The sequence below is a fragment of the Solenopsis invicta genome, chromosome 16, assembly GCF_016802725.1.
Source record: "Solenopsis invicta isolate M01_SB chromosome 16, UNIL_Sinv_3.0, whole genome shotgun sequence".
In the NCBI taxonomy this organism is placed as follows: Eukaryota; Metazoa; Arthropoda; class Insecta; order Hymenoptera; family Formicidae; genus Solenopsis; species Solenopsis invicta.
Genome location: NC_052679.1, coordinates 24655771 through 24679484, shown reverse-complemented (window position 1 = coordinate 24679484; position 23714 = coordinate 24655771). Strand labels below are relative to the sequence as shown.

At 31.1% G+C, this 23714-nt stretch overlaps 2 protein-coding genes across 3 annotated transcripts; both read right to left on the bottom strand.

The window, feature by feature from the left end:
• Positions 1-1206: 1206 nt before the first annotated feature.
• LOC105193817 (signal transducer and activator of transcription 5B) lies at positions 1207-15368 on the bottom strand. Its single transcript, XM_011158421.3, has 10 exons — positions 14872-15368; positions 11784-11934; positions 10849-11005; positions 10304-10647; positions 10067-10210; positions 9518-9989; positions 8730-9405; positions 8475-8639; positions 8169-8406; positions 1207-3271 (listed from the first exon to the last, which is right to left on the bottom strand). The coding sequence occupies exons 2-10, from the start codon at positions 11909-11911 to the stop codon at positions 3097-3099; spliced, it is 2499 nt and encodes an 832-aa protein (XP_011156723.1). The 5' UTR covers positions 11912-11934; positions 14872-15368; the 3' UTR covers positions 1207-3096.
• Positions 15369-16795: 1427 nt separating this feature from the next.
• LOC105193816 (major facilitator superfamily domain-containing protein 10) lies at positions 16796-23396 on the bottom strand. 2 transcript variants are annotated; one of them, XM_026135209.2, is made up of 7 exons: positions 22759-23396; positions 22406-22629; positions 19227-19518; positions 17813-18033; positions 17610-17700; positions 17358-17495; positions 16796-17265 (listed from the first exon to the last, which is right to left on the bottom strand). In XM_026135209.2, exons 1-7 carry the CDS (start codon positions 22976-22978, stop codon positions 17171-17173), a joined length of 1281 nt encoding a protein of 426 aa, XP_025990994.1. In that variant the 5' UTR covers positions 22979-23396; the 3' UTR covers positions 16796-17170. The 2 variants fall into 2 exon arrangements, with proteins under 2 accessions (XP_025990994.1, XP_011156722.1); XM_011158420.3 differs by having other exon boundaries at positions 22406-22668; positions 22759-23393.
• Between the last annotated feature and the right edge of the window lie 318 nt (positions 23397-23714).

Sequence of the window (23714 nt, the reverse complement as noted above, 5' to 3'; positions counted from 1 at the left end):
CCTTTTTCCTATTTAACATAAACTAAAATTATGGTTTATAAACCTGATTTTTATGTTATCAAATAATTATAACTTTTTTGAAGCAGATATCATTACACTATTTTTTCTTGTAAGTACTACCTTCGAGTATTTGAAGCTAAAAAAATCTTTTTATGCACATAAACAAAATTATAAATTTTTTTAATTCAAAAAACAACGAATTTTGCCGATTCTGCCTCAAATTCAGACATATATGTACGAAAAAAGCATTTCAAATTAAACAATTGTGAAATCGTATTCTGGAATGTTGGAAAAGTATCAGAATTTTTTCAGATTTTTTTAGAACTTAAAAACACTCTTGTGTCCAAAAAAGTAGTGTAAAACAACCTAGAAAGGTTAAGTTAGGTTACAAGGTATTAGACAAATTTTGATAAAAATAAATAGAATTTCTGGTTATTACAATCAAATATTTTCATATGCAACCAAATCATTTAGATTTAGATAAAAAGATTTGGTTAACACTTTCTGGTTAGATCTATAAAACTTGTGGTACGCATCGCTATCAGATGGATGCGACAGCATTCTACTTCTCGTAAGAAAACCACAGACAATACAGAATAAAATTATGTTTAAAAATTAATTTTTTCACTGATATTCTAATAAAATAATTTCTTTTATGAATCTTCGAAATTAGGCTCGAAGACGAAAGTAAAAATAACAGATGTATACAATTCTTTTTTGAAATTGTTGCGTTCTGGGTTTTCTATAGTGTATGTAACATATCCTGTAACGAATATCGAAAGTAATTATTATAACTTAAGTGGGAAGGCAAAAATGATGCCTAGTATATATCTTTACAATACAATTTTCAGTTCTGTACAAAAAATAATTTACGAATCTGATAATTCCTACAAGAATTTTAATTTGATTTGTTTCGAACAAACATGCCGGTTATACCTATCAATTTTCCAATTAATAGTGTAATTAAAATACATATGCAATCAAACCGGTTATTTTAATCCTTGATCAGATTACGAATAATCAAATGTGTCTGGTATCTAAATCTCATTTTAATGAAAATTTTGACTCGTTCATATTAAACCAAATTATATCAGATTGTTATCCGTATTTCGGATTAATTAAACCATTTTTTTTTCAGTGCAAAGCCACAGTAGTTTGTCTCGATATTGGAATAAATATCCGTTGAAGTATAAAGAAGAAAACAACTATTATATGGTTCTACAATGTACTTTATTCCGCGTTTATCTAAACATATGTGTCACGTTATATCGTAAAATATACAGGGGAGGGAATAGGGCACCGTAGTAATTGTCTATAATAACTTAAAGTTATTATAGTTAAAGTTAAAAAAAGTAAGGAGATTTTATGTAAACTCTATGAAAATTAATCTCCTTACTTTCTCCCTTCTCTCTGTCTTATACCTCTAAAAATATTCCTTAACTCTAAAAATAAATCTAAAAGTCGATGTTAAGATTTCAATCTACAAAATCTTTGCAAGGACATACTAAATTATTTTCCAAGGCCTTTAACTTAGCTCTTAATAAGATATTATACGTAGATCCAAGAAACTTATGAACTTATCACTGAAATAAAAAACTTGATAAAAAAAACAGTTAAAACAATTTAAATCGACGAGATCTTTACAGAATTTGTCGAGATATTGCAAAACGTAAAGTTTAAAAATGCGCAAGGCACTTACTTTAGGTTACATCACACAATGCATTTTTAAATCTACATAACACATGCTATATTAATTCCTTTCAACGTCACTTTCTGCGTAATTGAACAAAATGCAACGAAACCAAAAATTTTAACGATTTTTTGCTTTTCATGGCTACTCTTTCCAAAATCCAAAATACATATAATGGCAATTTGACTAGGTGATCGTGAAAATGATGGTCTATGCATTGTTCGTATGAATATACGCTCTAAAAATTTTTAATGAAGCTCTATCTAATAATCCTACATATTTTAATTAGACAAGCGATATATAAGGATTTTTGCTTTTCTTTTCATAATCTTTATAATAAGGATTTAAAACCAATTCATAATCATGCGTAACTCTATACACAAATTATTATTATAAAAAAAAGAGAACAAAAAAATAACATGATTTATAGTATTTCATTAAAATGTTCTCTATAAAACGATCTAAATGTTTAACAAAAATAATTCTTATATCAATCTCTATATGTAATACAATCTATATATGTAATATAGATATTATAGATATATAGTAGCTTAACACTGCTATTCACAAGCGACATGTTCTATAATTACATATCCTCTCTTAGCACTTCATATGTTATAGACAATAATATATAAATCTTTGTACTAAGTCTCTTTTACATCGTGTAAGAACTTAAATTATATTGATGTGAATGTTACAAAAAAAAAGATATATACGAAAAGTTTTAACGAAAAGACTCGATAAAATTAATGAAATTGTTAACGGAAACAAATATGAAAAAAAAAAAGTTTTTGGTTGCTCACTAGAAGAATTGATAAATATAAATTTGAAATTTATGGAATTACTGAATCTAAAGAATTTTCCTTTTTATTTCAAAAAGTAACAAAAAAAACATCACAATTTTTGTCGTAATGACAAGTCAATTCATTAAATAGATACGGATATCTTCACATTTATTTAATAACCAGTTGCAAAATGCAATATTAACATGATTCATGCAAGAGCTCTCGAACGTATTGCTCAGTCAGTGCAACTAGAGTATAAGAGGAAAAGATCAACAGAGATATATTACATATATACCATATTAGGTAAAAGTGATAACAACTTTATCTTTCTATAATCTTCTAAGGTATAAGAAAGCCAATTTGTAATACATTACACAACACTGGCTATGTACGATTGTCATAAGAGGAGAGAGAAAAAGAAAAATAATTGTATCATTATAGGATACATTAGTATCCCTCCCCTGTTAACAATTCGCGATACATTTCTGTTGGCTACGGTGCGCTTCGGCGTGACTGATAAGTAGAGATCGAAGAAAAATCGGGCATTAGACCTGCAACGGTAGTTATCACGGATGTGCCGTCGTGTCTCGAGGACGACGGTGCATCTCGTAGGCATACCTCCTATTGCAGCTTGTTAGATTGGTTGTACTGCATGAAGTCGAAGCCGAAGTTGTTCAGTTGATCAAAGTTCAGATTTTCGTCGATTGACGGTAATTCGTTGTTAGCCATCATCTCCATGTAGTCCATGTCCGAACCTGGCTGTCCAACGCCTGACTGGCCGAGACCCGGAGCGTAGCTACCACAGATCAAAACACAACCCCAATCACTGGCAATCCTCGATAATCAAATTATCGTAGGTTTAAATCTGTCCCTGTCTCTTCTCTCCGTATCTTCTCTTTCTCTCTAGTTTTTTTTTTTTTTTTTTTTAGTCTGGGTAATACGTATCGCTACTTTTTCGAAAATGACCGATTACAGCCGGGATAGCCGGTACAACACGGCGAAAAGAGTACGAGTGACAACCACAAAAATCCCACCCCCAGAATCAAGCTTTACGTATCGGTCACTTGTCTCCTCCGAGAAAAGCAAAATAGGAATTGTGAATGATTTTTATCCCGTTATTTGCCTCTCAATTAAATGCGGCTTGCGGCGCACGAGAGCAACAAAACAACAATACTGTTTTAATGAATCCGCGAGCAATAATGTTACACAATTGCCAGCTGCGAGTGATTGGAGCTGCATTTTGCAGGATAGTATCGAACATTCGGTTGTGGTTGTACCGGCTTGCTCCAGGCCTTTGCCTTTTTTTACTTTTACAGACACAGCTATCTTATATGAGTAGCATATCTGCGCACCTGTTCAGCTAAACATGCTGTCTTTTTAACACGCGAATGTTTACGCTACGTACGCAACATTACAAGCTACAGTATAATATGCAAAAACTATATAATAATATAAAAGCTACATATTAAAGCCATGGATAAGCCGTTGCATTAGAAAAATGAATCATAGAAAAATATTTGGCAGTTGAAAAAGTAATTTTATCCTAATTTCTAATTGATATTTCTTAATGGTCCACAATTGAAATATGATTGTACAAATAGTCGAAATAGAATTATTTCATAATAAAAACAAATTAAATCTGCTGAAAAAGTATCTATTTATCTTCATTAAATTTATTGATAAATTTTAAATTCGTTTTTTTTGTTATAAAAATTTATGATTATAAATGTATGTTGTATATGTGTGTGCGTGTATGTGTGTGTGTGTATCAAAAATAAACAATACTAAAAATTAGAATAGAAAAACAGAGATCGCATTTTTATAATTCGAATTATACAACTTAATGCATAAACTAAATAATATATAAATTTAATAATATATAAAATTGAATTTAATGTGCGAAAAGGCACTTCATAAGATTATAGTAATTTACTTAGAAATTTTCCTCAAAATACTAATATTGCATTATTGATAAGTTAATGCACAGTAGCAATGCCCTTTAATACTAAGTTTATGGATAGCTAATTAGGCTTTATTCACACTACAGGTCATGAGTTGCTTTGTTGCCATAAAATTGCCTTCATTTCATCTCCACAAGTGACATTACTTGGAAATTTCTGTTAATTAATAAATAATGTAGTAATATATACAATATATATATATACAGGGTGCGAGAAAAGTTCCGGGACGGCGAAATATCTCGAAAACTAAGCATTTTAGGAAAAAGTGTTTCAGACAAAAGTTGTAGGGTTTAAAAAGATCTATTTACTGATCTTATCAGTTTGACCTTGGATGGCGTCGCCAAGGTCAGATCGAAATTACATTAACTTTTTTAAATGGAACACCTAACTTTTTATTGCATATTCTTGTAGCTTATCTCGAGACCTTTCCAAAACATTACAAGAAAGTTTATTTTCGTTGAGTACTTTCCGAGTTGTGAGGCTTGAAAGCTACAGTGTACTGTAGTGTGGGTCCAGCCACTCTTGCCTTAACTGGCCGGACACACGCCACACTTGCCTTAACTGGCCGGACACACGCCACACTTGCCTTAACTGGCCGGACCCACACGCCACTCTTGCCTTAACTGGCTGGACCCACACTACAGTACACTGTAGCTTTCAAGCCTCACAACTCGGAAAGTACTCAACGAAAATAAACTTTCTTGTAATGTTTTGGAAAGGTCTCGAGATAAGCTACAAGAATATGCAATAAAAAGTTAGGTGTTCCATTTAAAAAAGTTAATGTAATTTCGATCTGACCTTGGCGACGCCATCCAAGGTCAAACTGATAAGATCAGTAAATAGATCTTTTTAAACCCTACAACTTTTGTCTGAAACACTTTTTCCTAAAATGCTTAGTTTTCGAGATATTTCGCCGTCCCGGAACTTTTCTCGCACGCTGTATATATATATATATATATATATATATATATATATATATATACACACACATACATACATAAATTGTATATATTACTACATTATTTATTAATTAACAGAAAAAAATATATATATAGTAAATATACATATAAATAAGTTATATTTTAATTTTAAATATTATTTGTTGCAATTTTAAAATCTCAATCTGTTTTAAAGAAAGTTTATACAAGATATTTACTCAAATTTTGCAAAGAAAAATTTTCTCGAGAATTTCCGAATTTTTCAGAAATTTTATTCAATATTTTAAATAAGATTAAAGAATTTCTTTATGCAAGAGCACACACATATTAAAATAAATTTGTTTTATTATATCTTTCAATGTTTTATTAATCATAAAATCATAATAAAAGTCACTTAAGTTTTAAATATTGAGAACGTATTAAAAAAAAAATGACATGACTTAAATACAGCATACAATGCTTTAATAGCTTTAATACGCGGACCTAGCTCACCGAAAATACAGAATTTGAAAGACGATTAAATACTGAACGCTTTTATGCACATGTTTTTTAAATTAATGACACGAAAATGTATGTGCCATATTTATCGCTAATTGGTTTTGCATTATTAATAAATAATAAAAAAAACAACAATTTCCTTATAGAAAAGATAGAACTTAAATGTAAAAGTAAAATTACAAAAATTTCCTTTAGTATCAATAAAATTCCATGATTTTCAAGGATAAAAAAAGGAATTTTTTGAAAATTCGAGCTTTTACTGGTTTTTCCGATACGCACAAAAATTTCATTCTCATGCTAAAAAAGCAATTACTCAATTTTCAATTTTTTTTTTTAAATAACAGTTACATTACATATTTTCTTAACATAATAATCTTAAAATATACTCAATATTTACTTAAAACAAACTTCTATGTACAAATGGAAACAAATATACGTAATCGTATATACATAAATATATATGAATTATAAATAAATATTGCTTATTTCAAATAGTTTATATATCCACAATTTATAATAAGTTCTTCATAAACATCAAATTTATTCAAAATATCCATATTCTGAATCCTAGTAATTTAATACTTCAATCAAGAATAATAAGTTAAAATAAAAATTTAGTTTGTTTATTATTCTAATTTTCTTTTAAATACAATTTTATAATATTCTTCAAATGAGTATAATAATGAATATTTCTAAAATTTGTGATAAATATATTTTGAGGTAATTATCAAGAAAACACTCTTTGTTAAAAATATACGTGTTACAGAAAGAAAAAAGAAAGAGTAATTGCTTTTTTTAGAAGCAGAATTGGTATTTTTTTATTAATAAACACCCTGTATATTAAAATTGAAAAACATGTTTGTTGTAACAATGATATTAGTTTTTAATATAAATACTTTGAATAATTTAAATATAATTACCAAATATAATTACTGCCTTGAATATTTTGAAAAACCGTATAGGTATTTACATTATCGACAAGATTGAGAAATAGTATATTTGTAACAAAATATAATTTTTTCATTATTGTGAAAATGAATTATACCAAGATTTAAACATAATCTAATATAAACAACTGGCCCTTTTACTGTATTTATAGTATGAATAAAGCCTTATCATTGGACAGAAATACTGGGATACACATAATAAATATACGTAGGAGAATATAAAAGTAATCAAAAAACATTTTAAAAAAACGTTAATATTAAATGATGATTTAACATGATTGTTACTTTATGGCGTCACTAATAATAGATTTATAAATATATTTTTTGAACGTTTTAACAGATAACGATTATTTATCTGCATTCACGTCACAATTCCTTTGTTCCAGACAACAATATAACCGAATAACCCAATATCGTCCAACACATAGTATCAGTCATTACAAAATTCGTTGAACATCGCGTGCCTTATCATACATTACGGCCTTCACTTTTCTTCTCTTCACTCATCTATCTTATAACATTAAACGCGTACAATATTTCGTAAAAACGTTTACAAAAAGTACAATCGCGCAGTTATCATTACATTTTTCTATAGAACTGTCAAAAGAGGCTTATAAAAAAAAAAACAGAAAAAATACTGACCGTCTTTGCAAAAAAAAATAGAAAATCTAGATGTATGTTAAATGTGAGTTAAGTGCAAGGAATGTGTAATACTTGTTCTCATTTGCAATAAGCTCACATAAATTATTGTCTTCGATTTTCATTTTTTTTTAAGCCGGAGGGATGTAATATGGTACTTTGGTATTGTGTTACAAAGTTTCATTTGCATTCACAAAAATTCATACTAGGATATAAAATAAAGAGAAATAAAATCTGTCCCATCAACAAAAACAGATTCAGATTTCTCTGTTAACGATAGGATAACTAATTTTATATAATATTATATTCCTGTGGTAGTAATCGAAAAATTTAAAATGTTTATCTTAAAATTATTGTGTTCATAAAATGCAGGTGATATGTTCGACATTGATATACAGATGTCCGGTAAATTGTGCTACAACCGATTACGAAAATAATATCTCGTAAAACAATAAAAAAGGAATGTAAAAAAGAATTAAATTTTAAAGTAGACAAAGAAAAATTATTTTTTTAATTGTGTTATTAATCGAAAAAATATATTACATATTTTTTACTTAATTCATTGGACATCGTGCACCTGAGATTCGTTTCTTTTTGTTTCAAGGATAACAAAGTACCAAATGTAAAGGCATCTCGATACTTGATAATTGATTTAGAAGAAATATCAGAGGTAAAAATTATTCATCCGATATTACATCCAAGAGACTGACCTTGATGCTACGGATGGCGTATCCCGCGTGGATGGATCTGGCGGACTATGTGGTGGAAATACAGTCTGTGGTGTAGCAGGGTAACTTCCACCCGGGCCACTTTGACCGTTGTTGTTTACACCTGTTACGGACGAATGCGACGGCGTTTGACCACCGATACTGGGCAGAGCACCCCATCCTGGCACATGCGTTACTAAATATGGCTTGACATATCCATTTGACGTTTGAGTTTGGTTATCTGTGGAAATTAATTATTTATTAATTCGTCATAAACAATAAAATCAATTCACTACAAAGTACGTTTACCAGTGAATGGAGTGTAATATTTGCCGAAGGCAGTATCTTTGCTAATATCTGGATAGAGATACTGCAGATGTTGCATATCGGCAAGACGATCAGCCAAGCTTCGAATAGCAAAGTCTTTGCTAGTAAACGGTTGCAGCATAAACACATGATCTGATGTCGCTTGATCTAAACATTAAGATACCAATTATAACTTCTATTCTCTTACGTAAAATTTATCTCAATGTATCAAATAGTGTTTTTGTTTTGAAACTTTACCTCCAACCCAAGCGATAGTAATACCACCGAGTTCTGAATCAGAATAACGCATCAAAAACGTGCCAACCGCGCAATTCGCCAACATCTCTTCCGCTTGTTTTTTTCGGAGGAATCCGAGAATGTATCGGTCGATCCACGGACCCCTCAGATGTTCCCTGGTCAATTTCATAACGGCATAAAACCATTCCCAAAAGGTAAAGTTTCTTTCAGGTAGTGGTTCTTTACAAAACTGCGCCCAACTCAATAACATATTCGAGTAATCCTGACCGACTGAATTGCCATTGCTTCGAAATGCCTTCTCCGCAAGAAATCGAAGATTGTCTTCGGTTAGAGCGTGACCGGTCGCCGAACGGAATTTCATGTTCAATGCCTCAGCTACTTGCGCCCATGGCACCTTCTCCGGTACTTGGAACGGTTGTCTACCTGGTTCAGCAAACGCGTTATCCCAAGTGACGGTGGCCCATGCATGTGGCTCTTGGTTACCGTGTACTATCACGACCACGGGCAGACTCAAAGTCCAAACTTGAAATACTAATTCGCCTCCGCCGACGCAAAACTGCGATTGAAATAGTAACGAAAATTTCTCATCCATCACGGACTCTGTACCCTTCTTCTCTGTGCGTTTAATTTTTTTCAGCTGCATATTACGAAAACTCACTGAGAGTTGCCTTGTCGCCTGTAAAATTGTATTACGTAAGCAATTATGTTGGTATTTTGAATTGAGATTAAGAGCTTAATCTAAGATTTCTCAAAACATTTATAAAATAAATCCCAAAAATCTCGCGCACCTGATGATACTCCATTGTTCCTGTATTATTCAAAATCTCGCCGCTAACATCGCCGCATTTTGCCATTTTCTCACTTTTCAATAAAGCGTTTGCCTGTGTTTCGCTAATTATGCTCACTTTTACTTGAGGCGGCGTCATGTGAACATTCAATTTACCCCCTACGAGAAGGCGCACCGTGCTTGTAAAACGAGTGTTGGTCTTCATAACTTGCGGCGGCTGTTTCTCAATGATAAAGGTACTTGTAACAAGTGAACTGAGAAACTGTGTAATTTGAGTGTTCAAACTCGGAAGAGTATCTCGGATGCCCGGTGGTTCACATTGGAATTTTTGTTTTAAACGTTCCGCTTCCTTAATCTGTTGCCGAGTTTGCCAGATTAGCTCAGCAAGACTCTCGCACCACTCCTGAATAGAGTCTAAATTATTGGATGCGAAATTTGCACCATTGCCAGCCAATTGCTGATCTCTCTTCCACCTAAACAAGATATTAAAATTATTAATGATTTGATAAAAAAAAATCTATGTTTTTAAATATATATCGACATTTTTTACCTTATGAGTTCGTCATCGAGAATTCTTGATTGTAAAATATTCAACTTTTTGATAATGTCATCCAATTTCTCCATGAGCATCAAGCGCAAACGAACCACACCATTCACTTTTTGACTCAGTTGCAGATCCTGTTGTTCTTTTTGTCTAAATAAAAAAAATCATTTATCTTATATTTTATAAATTAACAGAAATTGTAATATATATTACATCTTATACATTGCAAATGATCATTTTTACCTTCTAATTTTCTTTTCTAACTCCATATTTTGCTGATTCTGTACTTGCATAGCAATATGTTGCAAATGGGCATTTAGTTTTGTACACTCGTGATAGCTAAGAGCAAAAGACTCTTGTTCCTGTTCTATCTTTCGTAAATCCTCCCCAGTTTCATATGTCTTTCGCCGCAATATATCGACCTGATGAGCTATTTCCGTGACCGTGTCGCCTATCATCAAACTAGTGACCCTGTCATTGGTTATTAAACCTCCCAAATGTTCAGCTTCTGCTACCAATTTCATTTCCGTAGTCAAACAATGTCTAATTATTTTGTACAATATCATTGGATTTTCACTGTATCTTTGCTATAATAACAGAAGAATAAAAATTATCAGTAACATTTAAAGTAAGTAAGAGTTAATAAATTCAATATTATGCAAAGCAATATAAGTATACTTAAGGCCAACAAGAAGTCAGGTGTTATATCACATGAGTAGACATTTTTCTAATTCAGTTAAATTATAAAATAAATATGTATAAGACGATAAAACACAAATATAACTTACTCTGAACATAGTAGCAGCCTCTATCAATTTCATCTTTGTTACAAACATGTCTTCCGTGGTAAGAGTGTTTGCTTTTGATTCTAACTCGAGTATCAGGGATCCAACAAAGTTGTTTACATAGTGTTCAAACTGTGGGTTTTCCATATCAACGTTGTTCCTAAAATATTAATAATAAAATAATAATATCCTCAAATTACATAATTTTAATTTATTAAAAAAATAAATTTAAAACAGAGAATTTCAAGAGAGAAAAAAATTAAGATCACGGTTGAGTTTGAGATTTATAAATAGTTTAGAACAGTTTTCATAGTCAATTTTTGGCGATCAAAAATTTCTTATTTATCCGTAGAAGATGATATTATAAGCTGTATAGGCATTATGACTATTCATATTATCTCTGTTATTAGATGATGAATTTTAGTAATTACTACGAAATCATTAGTGATCTGCTATTATAGTAGGGCATTAATATGATATTAAATATTATTATCAACAATCAACACAAAATCTAATGAACAAAACTAGATTTAAATGCAATTAATGAATGGAAAATAGGCTAATGAGAGTCAGCGTGGGTCAAAGAGTGCAATCATAAGTATAGATATTGAATCAAAACTAGATTGTTTTAAAGAATATTAATTATCTCTCCTCTAAAAAAATAGTAACATATAGATCTTTAGTGGTAAACTTTCTGACGGTAGTGAGTATACATGCACGTATAAACAAGAAATTAGGCTGCATTTGCTTTGGCGTTTACAATGCTTGTTCATTATTTGTCTTCGTTAAATATTTGATAAACAACCAAGATAAAATAATGCTTAAAGTTCTGTAAAAAATTATCAAAGAGAACGCAGCTTTAATCATAAAAAATAATAATAAAATGAAATGACTATGAGAAAGTGTTTCCTCATAGAGTTCATATATTATGCTTTTACCACAGTTTTTCTTCCAACCATGATGACATGAAGTGTCTAACTTCAATCGGGAAGTGTTCTCCATATATGTTGCGCACCTTTTGCAACGAATCCTGCGACAGCTGCTGTGCTTTCAGCCACAGCGCCATTTTGTGAGATAATTATAATCTCCCTGATGCAAAGAAGAAAATATACATTACATTACAATAATCAGATATTCTATCCAGGAAGGTCGATCAGTCTTAAGGGTGGCTTCGAATAAACTTGGATTAATTTAATTGAACATTTTACTTCAACGTGGCAGAATCGCTTACAGCAGAAATTCCAATTATACGATTCATCGTCGCTAATCTAATCTGTCTTCTCATGTGTCAGGAAAAATTTTTAATTCATTGTTAATAAAATTCTTGATGAGTAATGTCTATTTCTATCAATCATCGACTAATTCTTTTAATCAAATTTAAATTTTTTTCAAAATCTCATCAAAATTAATTTAAGATATTATTTCTAACTTCAATTTATGATGGCGTTTCGGATGATCATTTCGACACGCAGTTTATAGACTTAAAAAATATATTTAAAAATTGATATAAAAATATTATTAAGCACAAAGACTCGTTTTGATTGAAAAATAGCATATCTTCTTATTTCTTGTGTTATTCACATATCGGTTTAATACTCAACTTATCTCTGATTAACTTTTTGTTGATACAAAAGATATTTTAATCAGGAATGATAACAGGTGAAATTTGGCGTAGGCAATTCTGCTAGTTAAATTAATCAGAGTTGGATCGAAGTCACTCTAACATATAAAATAGAAAATTCTGCAAACGTTCAATTGTTTTTTTTTTTTTTTTTTAATAGTTGATCTAGTGTACATAGCGAAAACGAGAATGGGAATTCTAGTGCAGTTTAGCGTATTTATCATGTATTATATAAAACTTATAACATTTTTTTAGAGCGAAAATACAAAAGTGAAGAACAATTTCTTCGTTAATTCCAATGATGAAAATTTTTACTTTACACGTTTCTGCCCTAGGCAAAAAGTTACGTAATCACGGTGATCAATCCAGTCCAGTGTAGCAATAAAAAAACAAACTCTACATCTCGGCGAGTTGTCCCTGCTGAATATTATTTTCAGAATCTATACGAGTTAGAACATTTTTCAGAAATACTGAGAATCTACTTGATCTAATCTTTCTTGAAAATTTTTCTTATATGTGAATTCTGAAATATATTTTGATTTCCAAGACTTGTCACACTCCATAATTTTTAAAAAATATTTTTAAAGTTTTTAAAATTTTATAAGACTTTTTAGCAGAAATTTTTTATCAGAAACAGAATAATAAATTTTAAGAATCTTGGGAATTTTGGAAGAACTTTTAGGCTTTCTCAACATTTCTGAAATGTATAACTTAACTTGTATCAAAAATCTAAAAAAGTTGTAAAATTATAATTTAAAGAAATTCTGAAAAAATTATATGAAAATTCTAAGAAGTATTCACAGGAGCATAAGGTTCGATGAGGTGGGCTCAATCCAATAAAACCCTCTGAGTTAAATAAATGTATTTAATAACCCCATTTACAAAAATTCAGCCAAAAATTCAATAAAAATTTAATAATGATATAATTAAATATTTAATATCAATTAATATAAATAAGTAGAATTTAATATATTTTTAATAAAACAGAAAATTATATATATTTATATTATAAATTTTATAAATAAAGAAGTACACGACAAGATTGGTAAAAAAAAAGAATACTAAAAAGAGGACAATGGAATTGAATTAAAATTATTGTATTTTGTATTTTAGTGTCGATTAATATATATATATATCTTTATTAGATCGCAATATATATATATATCTTTATTAGATCGCAACAATGGTAAACTTTTATAAGCTTCGTGGCTTTTTCTATTCCAAGTTATAGTTTCATCCAAACGCTAGTCAATTTGGAATGCCCCTTATATTATAGATTTATGTTCGTCTATTAATAAATTTAATTAAATTAATTAAATTGAAATTAATTCATGGAATTATAAAATAGCGGATTTTTGTTAATCATTAGCGGATTGCAAAAATTAACCGCCCCTTTCAACAAAAAAAAAAAAAAAAAAAAAAACATTGTGCTTTTAAAAAAACTAGGGATTTCAAAGCCTGCTGGGACAGTAATGGGAAATAAATCCATCAAGCCTGTCATTTTCAGCTGAGCTGCTGGAGCAGGTCATCTTCTCTCTTTTCCTTTTTATGTTGGATGGAAAAAAAGAAAAGACGATGAACTGTGCAAGAGGCTCAAAAGAACGGCCCTTACAACTTTGGCGAATTGCACCGCCAAAAGAATAACATTAGAAATAGGTGTTGCAAAATCATCTTTTCGCGTTGCGGCCGCATGGACAGTTTCCCGGCGTTCAAATAAACCGTGTGATACGCAAACATTATGTAATCCGATTACTCAGATCATTGGAGGGACTATGACTCGCTGCTAAAGTTCGCTCGAAGATATCTCAGAGATACCAAGCTATATAACAAGCATGCAATCGTATGGTTTGTAGGCTTCGAAAAATATCCCGAGAAACGTAATCGTTCTCCAAGCTCCGAGCTCTCCGAGTTCGGCGGATTGTGATAAAATTGCATCCAATAAGTCACGTAAAAAAAAAAGGCGCGACCCGCCAATCTATTTTTATCGTCGGCAACAATTTATCACGAGCGGTCGCGACCGCGCGAGCGAGTTCGCCGCGGAAAGAACACGTCGTCGCGCGTTGAAACTTCGAAAGACGGAGAACGCCGCGCGCGCAGGGCGAGAATCGCGCGGAAACGCGAGTTTCCGCCCCCATGCAAGAGCGGGCAAGAGGGAGGAAAGTTGAAAATTCGTGGAAAAGCCTCGCGACGAAAAGCTCATCTATCGCGCGCATCGGGAAGGGGAAAAAGCGCGTATCGCGCGACGTAACGCGCAAATAGATAAGAACGAGGGAGGGGAAAGTGGGGCGGGGAGGAGATGAAGAGAGGAAGGAAGGGGACGGAGCGGAGCGGAGCGGATAGGGCAGAGCGGGCAAAGGAGCGAGTGAAGACCGCTCCGGAATTCGAGGAGACCAACTACTACTCACCTGATGCTTGCCCCTACTACTCCCTCGTTTTTTGGAAACGGACGTTTTACGACGCAGTACACACGGCGTAGGCCGTATTCGTCGCCGTCGCCGTCGCCGTCGCCGCTGCCGCCGTCGTCGTCGTCGTCGCCGCCGCCGCCGCCGCTACAGCAGCTCCACTCGCTTTTTCGTTGTTGTTTCGCGCCGGCGACCTTGAACGTATCGCTGACGCGCGCGACGCGACAGCTATAATCCGCACTGGCCGCGCAATAATCGCGGAAAGAGGTAATTACTGCGTGTAATAGGACTCACACCCACGCTACCATCAATAACGCCCGTTCGGGACCTGCCTGCCTGTCCCTTCTCCCGAAAGTTACACCCCGAAGACGTCCTCCTACCGTCGCTTCCGCTCCAATCCGCTCCCTCGGCTGTCCTCTCGGCCGCGTACATCACAGGCCGTCGGGCACCGTCGGTCGACGCGGATGACGACGGAATGAACCGACACGGGTGGAAATTCTCGGAATTCGTGTCCGTAAACGGCGCCGGCGGCCGACGGTGGGGGCGAACGTGGGAGTGGGACTGGTCACGTGACCGCCGCCGGGCCTGCGCGCCAGCGCGCTGCGCGTTGCGTGCGGTAATCGCGCGCGCCGTGATTTATCGATAAACCGCACCGACGGGTCTGTTTTTCCTTCACGCTCGCCGTTTTTCTTCGCACGCTCGTCCGTGGGCGCGCTGAAATAAACGAGATGGCAGCGTGCGCGCGCGCGCACACATTGTAATGTAAATTGTAAATAATAATTGTGTATAAACTATTTAAATTGAGAGATCTGACGAAGTACCGTCTATCAACAAGTCACGATTTACCCATTCGATTTCTCCATAAGATATGTTTATGTTATTATGCAAATCCTGTCCAGTTTGGCCTTTAGACTTCGGAGAAAGAAAGTGTAGAAAGTATAACTAATAAAAAAAAGAACACAGGCGGATTTTTGAGAGTTAGGTTAGGTAAGTTATACATTGTATGTAACTTTCAACATAATAATATGTACATAATTCGTATAATGATGTATCACATATATTTTTTTTCAAACTAGTGAAGAAAACAGGATTAGGCGTTTATGCGAAAAATATAAATAATCTACATTACGTTTATGCAATGTAATGAAATATTTTCTGAGCATATAATATTCCCAGAATATTATAGAAATTAAAAATTAAAATAATATTAATTACTATATAATATGAATATTCTGAGAATATTATTTAATATTTTTAATATCATGGAAATATTAATGTTATACATGTCCACTTTATATAATATTCTTGGTGTAATATTATTTTAATATTCATGGAAAACTATAAAAATATTCACATAATTTTAAGATTTATAGGAATTAACATTTTTTGAAATATAATATAAAATTATTACTAACAAATGCTACATTTAAATTTTATTTTTTAAAACTTTATTTCACTTTAATAAAATATTTTTATCATTATTTTTGAAAATAATCTTTAATAATAAACCTTAATAAATAACTATATTACATATTATAAAACCATAGACAATCATATTTTTACTTACTTCATAGGCAATCTGAATCTTTTTTATCCAAATTTTTTCATTGTTGGTTTTCAAGAACCCAGAAAGATTCAAAATTTTTTTCACATTATCAACATTTTACCTACATTATTAAATATTTGTTAACTCAAATGTTAAAATCATTATTTAATAAAAACTGAAATTAGTGTAATAAAATTTAAAAATAAAGCTGTGCTTAATTGTGTCAAGAAAGATCCAGATTTCTCCTACATAAATGGTTAAATATATTATTCACATTACTTTCATGTTAATAGTTTATTAATATGTATATATAATTTATTTAAAGTATATTTGTTAATACATTTTCAATTTTCTTTGCAAGAACTGTATATATATCTTTGATTTAAAAAATATGTAATATCAAAATGTTTAATCTATTAAAACATTAGAGTAATTTCAAAGTTTTACAATTGTAGATAAGATTATACATATGCATATGTATAACATATAAATGTATATATTGTTCTGTAACATGTTTTGTTATATGTATATCACAAATTATAAATATATATATAATTTATATAAAACATAATATTATATATATATCAAATATATCCAAGATATCCAACATAATGTATAGAGTATTTAATCATTTCTCTTAAAAATTGCTATAAAACAGTATATGTATATAAAAAAAATATAAGTTACTGTTCACGGTATAATTTTTAAAATTAAGAAAGGCAGAGGACGGCATAACGTTTCTGGCACTGCCAAGTATTACAAAGTACGCATGCTGTGCAAAATCAGAGGCGGTAGCGTGAGTAGCAGAGCCCCAATTAGATACGTTGTAGCACTTCCAATGCACCAAAATGCTGAAAATAGAAATACGCTCAAAAAAAAAAAAAAAAAAAACGAAATTTGTGAAGCAGAAACATTTTCGCGAGTTTTATTCACTTGTATTTACCTGAAGAGGCGATAATAGGTCCGCAAGCGCGAGCCAATGCACCTAGAGAACGAAATATTCCAGTAATTACACCCTTTTGATGCTCGGGCCCAATGCGCGTTACCAGAGTCATCACACAAGTGACAACCATCGCGGTGGCTGTAACAAATAATATGGAATAATTGTTATTGCAATGTATTATTACGTGTACTGTGTTCAATCAATTTGAATTTATTAATTTATATGTCAATGATAAATAAACATAATGCTCACAAACTGCAAAAAGAAAAATCCCGATGCACAACATCTGTACACTGGTAGCAACACCGATACATATAAATGCAGGAATTATTAACCACAAACCCTAGAATAATATAACAAAAAATAATAATATATCAAATGAAGAATTGGGATATTTAATAATGAAGTCTAATAATGAAGAAATACGTAGCAAAATTAATGTAAGTAAAGATTACCAGCTCGCTGATAGTTTTTGTTTTATTTGGGGGTATATGACGCACCCAACCGCCCTGTAAAACTGCCATGATCAGTCCGATCCCAAGAAACATCCAACCCTGCTGCATACTGGTAAAGCCAAATGTATGATGCGTCAAAAACGTCAGAGTAAACTCCAAACCGCTATATATAAAAAGGTATATAAAATATGCTCGACCCAATATCTTCAAATCTTGTTGATCTGAAAATAAAATCTACCGTTAAGGAGACATTATTGTTTTGAGTGCTAGGAAAAAGGCTATTTTTAAACGAAGTTTTGTTTTTAAATTACGAAGGATTCAATTTTAATCTTTTGCAAACTAGGTGAAAAAAATCATGGCGAATCACATAGGGTATTTTATACTCCATGCTACTTATGCTATACTTCGTTATATTCTAATTTAACACGATAGTAATTTCACTGTTATAACGAATTCTTGTTCCTTAAGGTTAAAAATAAAACAAAATAATAAAAGGGAATAAACTCTTTAATCTTTTAAAACAAAACAATAAAAAGAAATTAAAAAATTATAGGAATTTAAATCTTACTGGGTTGTGTTACACCTTACTTAAAACACCGAAGATTAATAGATACATAATAATACATATTTTATATATAATTAGAAATTTTTGCAAGTAAAAATAATGAAAAAAATTATAGTAAATATAAAAATTGTCTTATAGCTCCCATAAAATCTAGACACTCAGTGATTTGAGAGAGAAACGAAGTGAATCAGATTGATAATTTATGGATTATTAATCTATTATTCACTTATCGTTGGGGCTAGCAAAATTAAAATTTATATTGATTTTTTTAGTTTATTTATAACGTAAAACTGATCAATTCTTGTGGTAAATTTGTAAATGCAATTTTTGCATACATTAAAATTATTGAAAAAATAATTTGTCTTTTATAATCCTAGTTTTAACAATAACCGAACATTTGTAAATTAATAATCTTATTCATTTTCCTGCTTCTAACCATTAAGTATCTACATTTTATGGGAGCCAGACAATGCAGATATTTTTATAATTACAATTTTCATTATGTTTTTCCCGCAAACATTGCAAACATTTCTAAAGATAAAATTTGTATTATTATATTTACAAAGTTTAAATTAAATAGTCTGTATATTTTTCGAAAAAAAATCATAAAAATAAATATAAATTTATATAGAAATTCATGTCAAAATAGCATTTTCCCTAGCTTTTGAAGCAATGTCGTCTTAAAGTTTACAAGATTTCCATTTTTATGTTGCTTATAATTTAACAATATTACAATTCAAATAAAAATTTATTAATTATAAAATAATTGATAACAATAACGACAGTATTACTCGTGAAATATATTACAAAAAACGGTTGCTTTCGCCATTCTCTAAGCTAGAATAATACCTTGCCGACTCAAGTTCAATACTCCATTAAATTGGAAGAGATCAATAGGATTGATGTAGGAAATTGCCCCGGATAATCCTTTCGCTAAAGTGACCGCTCTGTATTTTAATGGTAGACTCTCTTTCAGATAACAAGTGACAAAAAATAAATCACTTAAGGCAAGGAACAGCGCAAATAGAGCTGGTATCGCGTACCACGTGCCTTCCTTATTACCACTATAAAGCCACGCAAAAAACGCTCCTATCATTGGTCCCACAACAAAACCGATGGAGAATGCTATCCCCACAAGTGCCTGCAAAAACGAGGAAAAAATGCGATTTAGAATTAATCATTTATTTCACATAAGTGTAGTTTATTTATACCAATGCTGTCTAGGAAACCTATTTTGTAACTCTTAATGACAGTTTCGTTATCGGTATAACGCCGTTGCATATTTTTTTACCATATATCTGCGCATTGACGTTATAACGATAACGAAATTATCATTAAGAGTTACAAAATAGACTAGCAGGATTTGCAGTTTTAAGCTTGAATTTAAAATGCAAATGTTTATGCTGTTCTTTTTATTTCACAGTTGTTTTCTCGTAGCGAATGACGCTTAATCTTAAAGATAAGACTAGTCTGAGATTGTTAAAAATTTATGAGATATTTTTATCATAGTCGTTCAGATAATGTGGAAAACTATATTGGTAGATTAAATAATAACAGTGTGTATTATCTGTTTTGTTATATTGTAAATTATAATAAATTCATACATAATTACAATTATAAACGTATACTAGAAATATACTTCAAAACAATTACATTTTTATACGTATTACTACAACTTTTTATTTATAGTTATATGTATTAAGAATAGAATTTTAATAATATTAATAACAATATATTTTTAGATAAACAGTGCACGTTAAAAAGTTTCAACAATCTCAGAATAGTCTCTGAAGATACGTCATGCATTAAGAAAAAAAAAATTATTAAGAACGGCAGTATGCATTGAACATTGATACATTTTAATTTCAAACTCAAAATTAGAAATCCTACACAGAATTGATTTTAAGGTATATTTACTCAAATATTATTTAAAAATTTTTGAAATTTTCCAAAATTTTCAGGAATTATTCAAAATTCCAAATAAGATCAAAGATTTTTAATAAATTTTTGAAATTTATTTTAATTGAATTTATTTTAATAATTACGAAGAACCAAAAAAGGTTAATAAGAGTGCAGCGCAGTTAGTAGAGCGCAAATAAGCTGCGACAATTTTTCTTTATTACTCAAGTGTATAATTAACGAACGTTATCGATTCACTTTGGAGTCATCATCGGCGCTACAGCTAGACAGCTTTCGGAGCATGGAAATCATATAAACTGGAAGACTGCCAATGATTCAGTAATGTAGAGTACAGGATCAATTATAACCATGAATTCAATTTTGAGACTGTTAAGATTCTTGATAATGAACATTTCTTGCAAAAAAGGTTAATCTCGGAAATGTTACAGATTAATATGCAAACAAATTATCTCAATTTGCAATCAGAGAGTATTTAAATCATGCTTACCTATCGACACTAAATAAATTATAAGATTTATTTATTTCTGTGTTTGTCTATTTACTTGATTTTATTTTTTAAAAATGTTCTTATATGTAAACATTTTGTTTTATCCTCTATTTTACTATTTGATAAATGCTTTTAATTTTATAGCACTGACATGACATTTCAATCAGTAAACATGGTAACTTAACAAAGATTATATTTTATTCGTAAACGTCGTTTTTGATTTAAAGAATTCTTATTTGATATAATATGTGACATCCGCGTTCCATTACTGGTGAATCACGTTTCGAATTTTTAATTTAATTGTCATTAATTATTGCCTTATAGTGGCAAGTATAAACTCTCGGAAATGATTGTCTTGATACTATTATTTGATATTATAGTTTTCTGAGGTTTAATCATAATTTTGGCAACCTGCTAATGATCTCATCTAGAACAAGAATGCTACAAACTGTCTAACTATAACGGTGATCGTGAGGCCAAAACGAGTCAAAACATTCATTAATTATATATATGTACTTGAATAATAAAGAAAAATTGTTACAATTTATTTGTATTTTACTAATGGCACTACGTTCTTATTAATTTTCTTAGTTCTTTGTAATTGTTATTTTTAATTATGAGAGTCATTTGTACTATTTTTATTAATAAATTTATTTTAGTTGATTACCTTTTATTGTTATTTAATCATACACTTATGAAAAAACTTCAAGTTTTGATTATTAAATTTAAGCAAGTACTCTAAAAGAGAAAAATGATTATATAATATACAACGCGCTAATTTAGAAACATATACTTATTATCTTCTATTGTTATTAATTTTTACATAAAAATTTGTCATATGAGAACGTACATAAAAGTGCATGTACATTTAAAAATAAAATTAAACTTTAAAATAAAATTTTAAAAATTTCCCTGAATATCAATAAAATTCCATAAAAATCATGATTTTCAAGAGTAAAAAAAGATATTCCCTAATTTCGGGTTTTTCCGATTTTTCCTGGTAGCAAACACTGTGTGATTTAGGCTTTATTCACTTTGGCGCTCATAGCGCTGTAAACATCATTTCGTCCTTGTCAAACGTTATATTATAAATATTTAATTATAAATATTTAACAAACATTTATTAAACAAGAATAAATACTTACAAGTGCCAAAGTGAGCACAGTTTTAGACTTTTTAGTTTTAGCAGAATAGCTAACTTGTAATCTTAAGAGAATATTTTATGCTCTGTCTTATCTTTATTAACATAATAATTGCCTTGTATTTCAAGTTTTAAATTAAGGAGCCATTTTGTTTGTGATTAAAGATAAATTGCAGTATAGTAACAAAAGTATTACTAACTTTTATATACATTTCAAAAGTGACATGATGTAATAATAGATAATTTATATATATATATATATATATATGTGTGTGTGTGACTTTAAAGTGCATAACATAATTAAAATTGAAAAAAGGCCAACAATGATCATAGCAGATCTTACTGCTCATCTGAAATAATATTTTATACATGATTTTATCAATATATATTGGTTTTAAAATTACAAGTTAATCATTCTATTGAGACCTAAGGCCTTTTAATATCTATAGACATTAAATATTTGCTTATTTGTTTTTTTACCATTGCTTTTCCTCTGGTTTTCGGAGATGTAACATCACTTATAATAGCCATTGACAGACTGATGTTTCCTTTATTGATACCACCTACAAATCTAGCTAATACAAATATACCAAAATTTGTAGACAAAGCCCATAAGAGGTAAGAGAGTGAAATGCCCATCAAACAAAGTAACATCATAGGTTTTCGTCCATAAATATCTGATAATGCTCCTATGATTGGTGATCCTAAGAATTGTAAAAAGGAATACATAGAACCTAGGAAACCTATAAAACATTTTAGAAATTATTTTAAACATTCTAAAAAATCATACTTTTAAAAATATGAGTTTTATTTTTTCAAATACAAATACCAACCTCCGTAAAGAACAGTGCTAACTTTGTCTGGTGCATCAAAGAATATTTGTATGCTCTTCATGTAGTTAAAAATACTGGAGTACAATCCATGTCCCTTTTCCATGTCTTTATAATGGTCCAATAGAGCTGGCAGTAGTGGCAGTATCATCGTAAATGCTAGGAGATCCAGCAGCAAGGATATAAACACCACTCGTACTGTGTTATCCTTAATTTCATTCATGTTTTCTTTTCAATGTATTGTACTGTATTGTCTTTAAATTTGCATAAATTTTGTAAGATTTCTTTTCTTTTCTTCCTCTACAGACTGACTGTATCTTCACACTCAGTTAAAAATCAACTGTTACGCAAATCGTAAATCTCCCAGAAACAGATTACTCGCTGTAATTTTAAAGCAACGAGTATCCTTGGGAATTTGATTGATACCTTCTGTCAAATCACATTATGTAAACAATTCCATTTGTACAAATACATTCCTCAGTTTCGCTCCGGAATTGTAAGGCACAGGAAAAGGCTTATTGATCTCATTATCGCAACACGAGATCGTTAAGAGGTTCGTGTCACCCAAACCCAAAAGTGAAAAGTTCTAATCTACCACTCGACATCCTGTTATAGCCGTAAGTACGTAACACGGCTAACAGTAAACTTTCACTATAGGCCATCGAATTGAAGGGATCCATCACTTGAATGGGTCTGCGGTTGGTAAAATCGAAATCTTGTATTGTTGATAGTCTGTGTTCGACCAGTGGCGCCACCATTGTATGTCGCCGGTAAAAGTAGAGCGCCATATCTTCCGTTAGTGAAGTAGAGATTACATCCGCAAACGCATTCGTTTCGTATCAAATCGCGAAAGAACGATCATGGTAGATGCAAGCAGATTTCTATCGTGAGAACGGCGTTTCTCTCAGATTTTCGACGATCCATGGAAAATGCGGAAGCACGTCCGCAAAAATGATTAT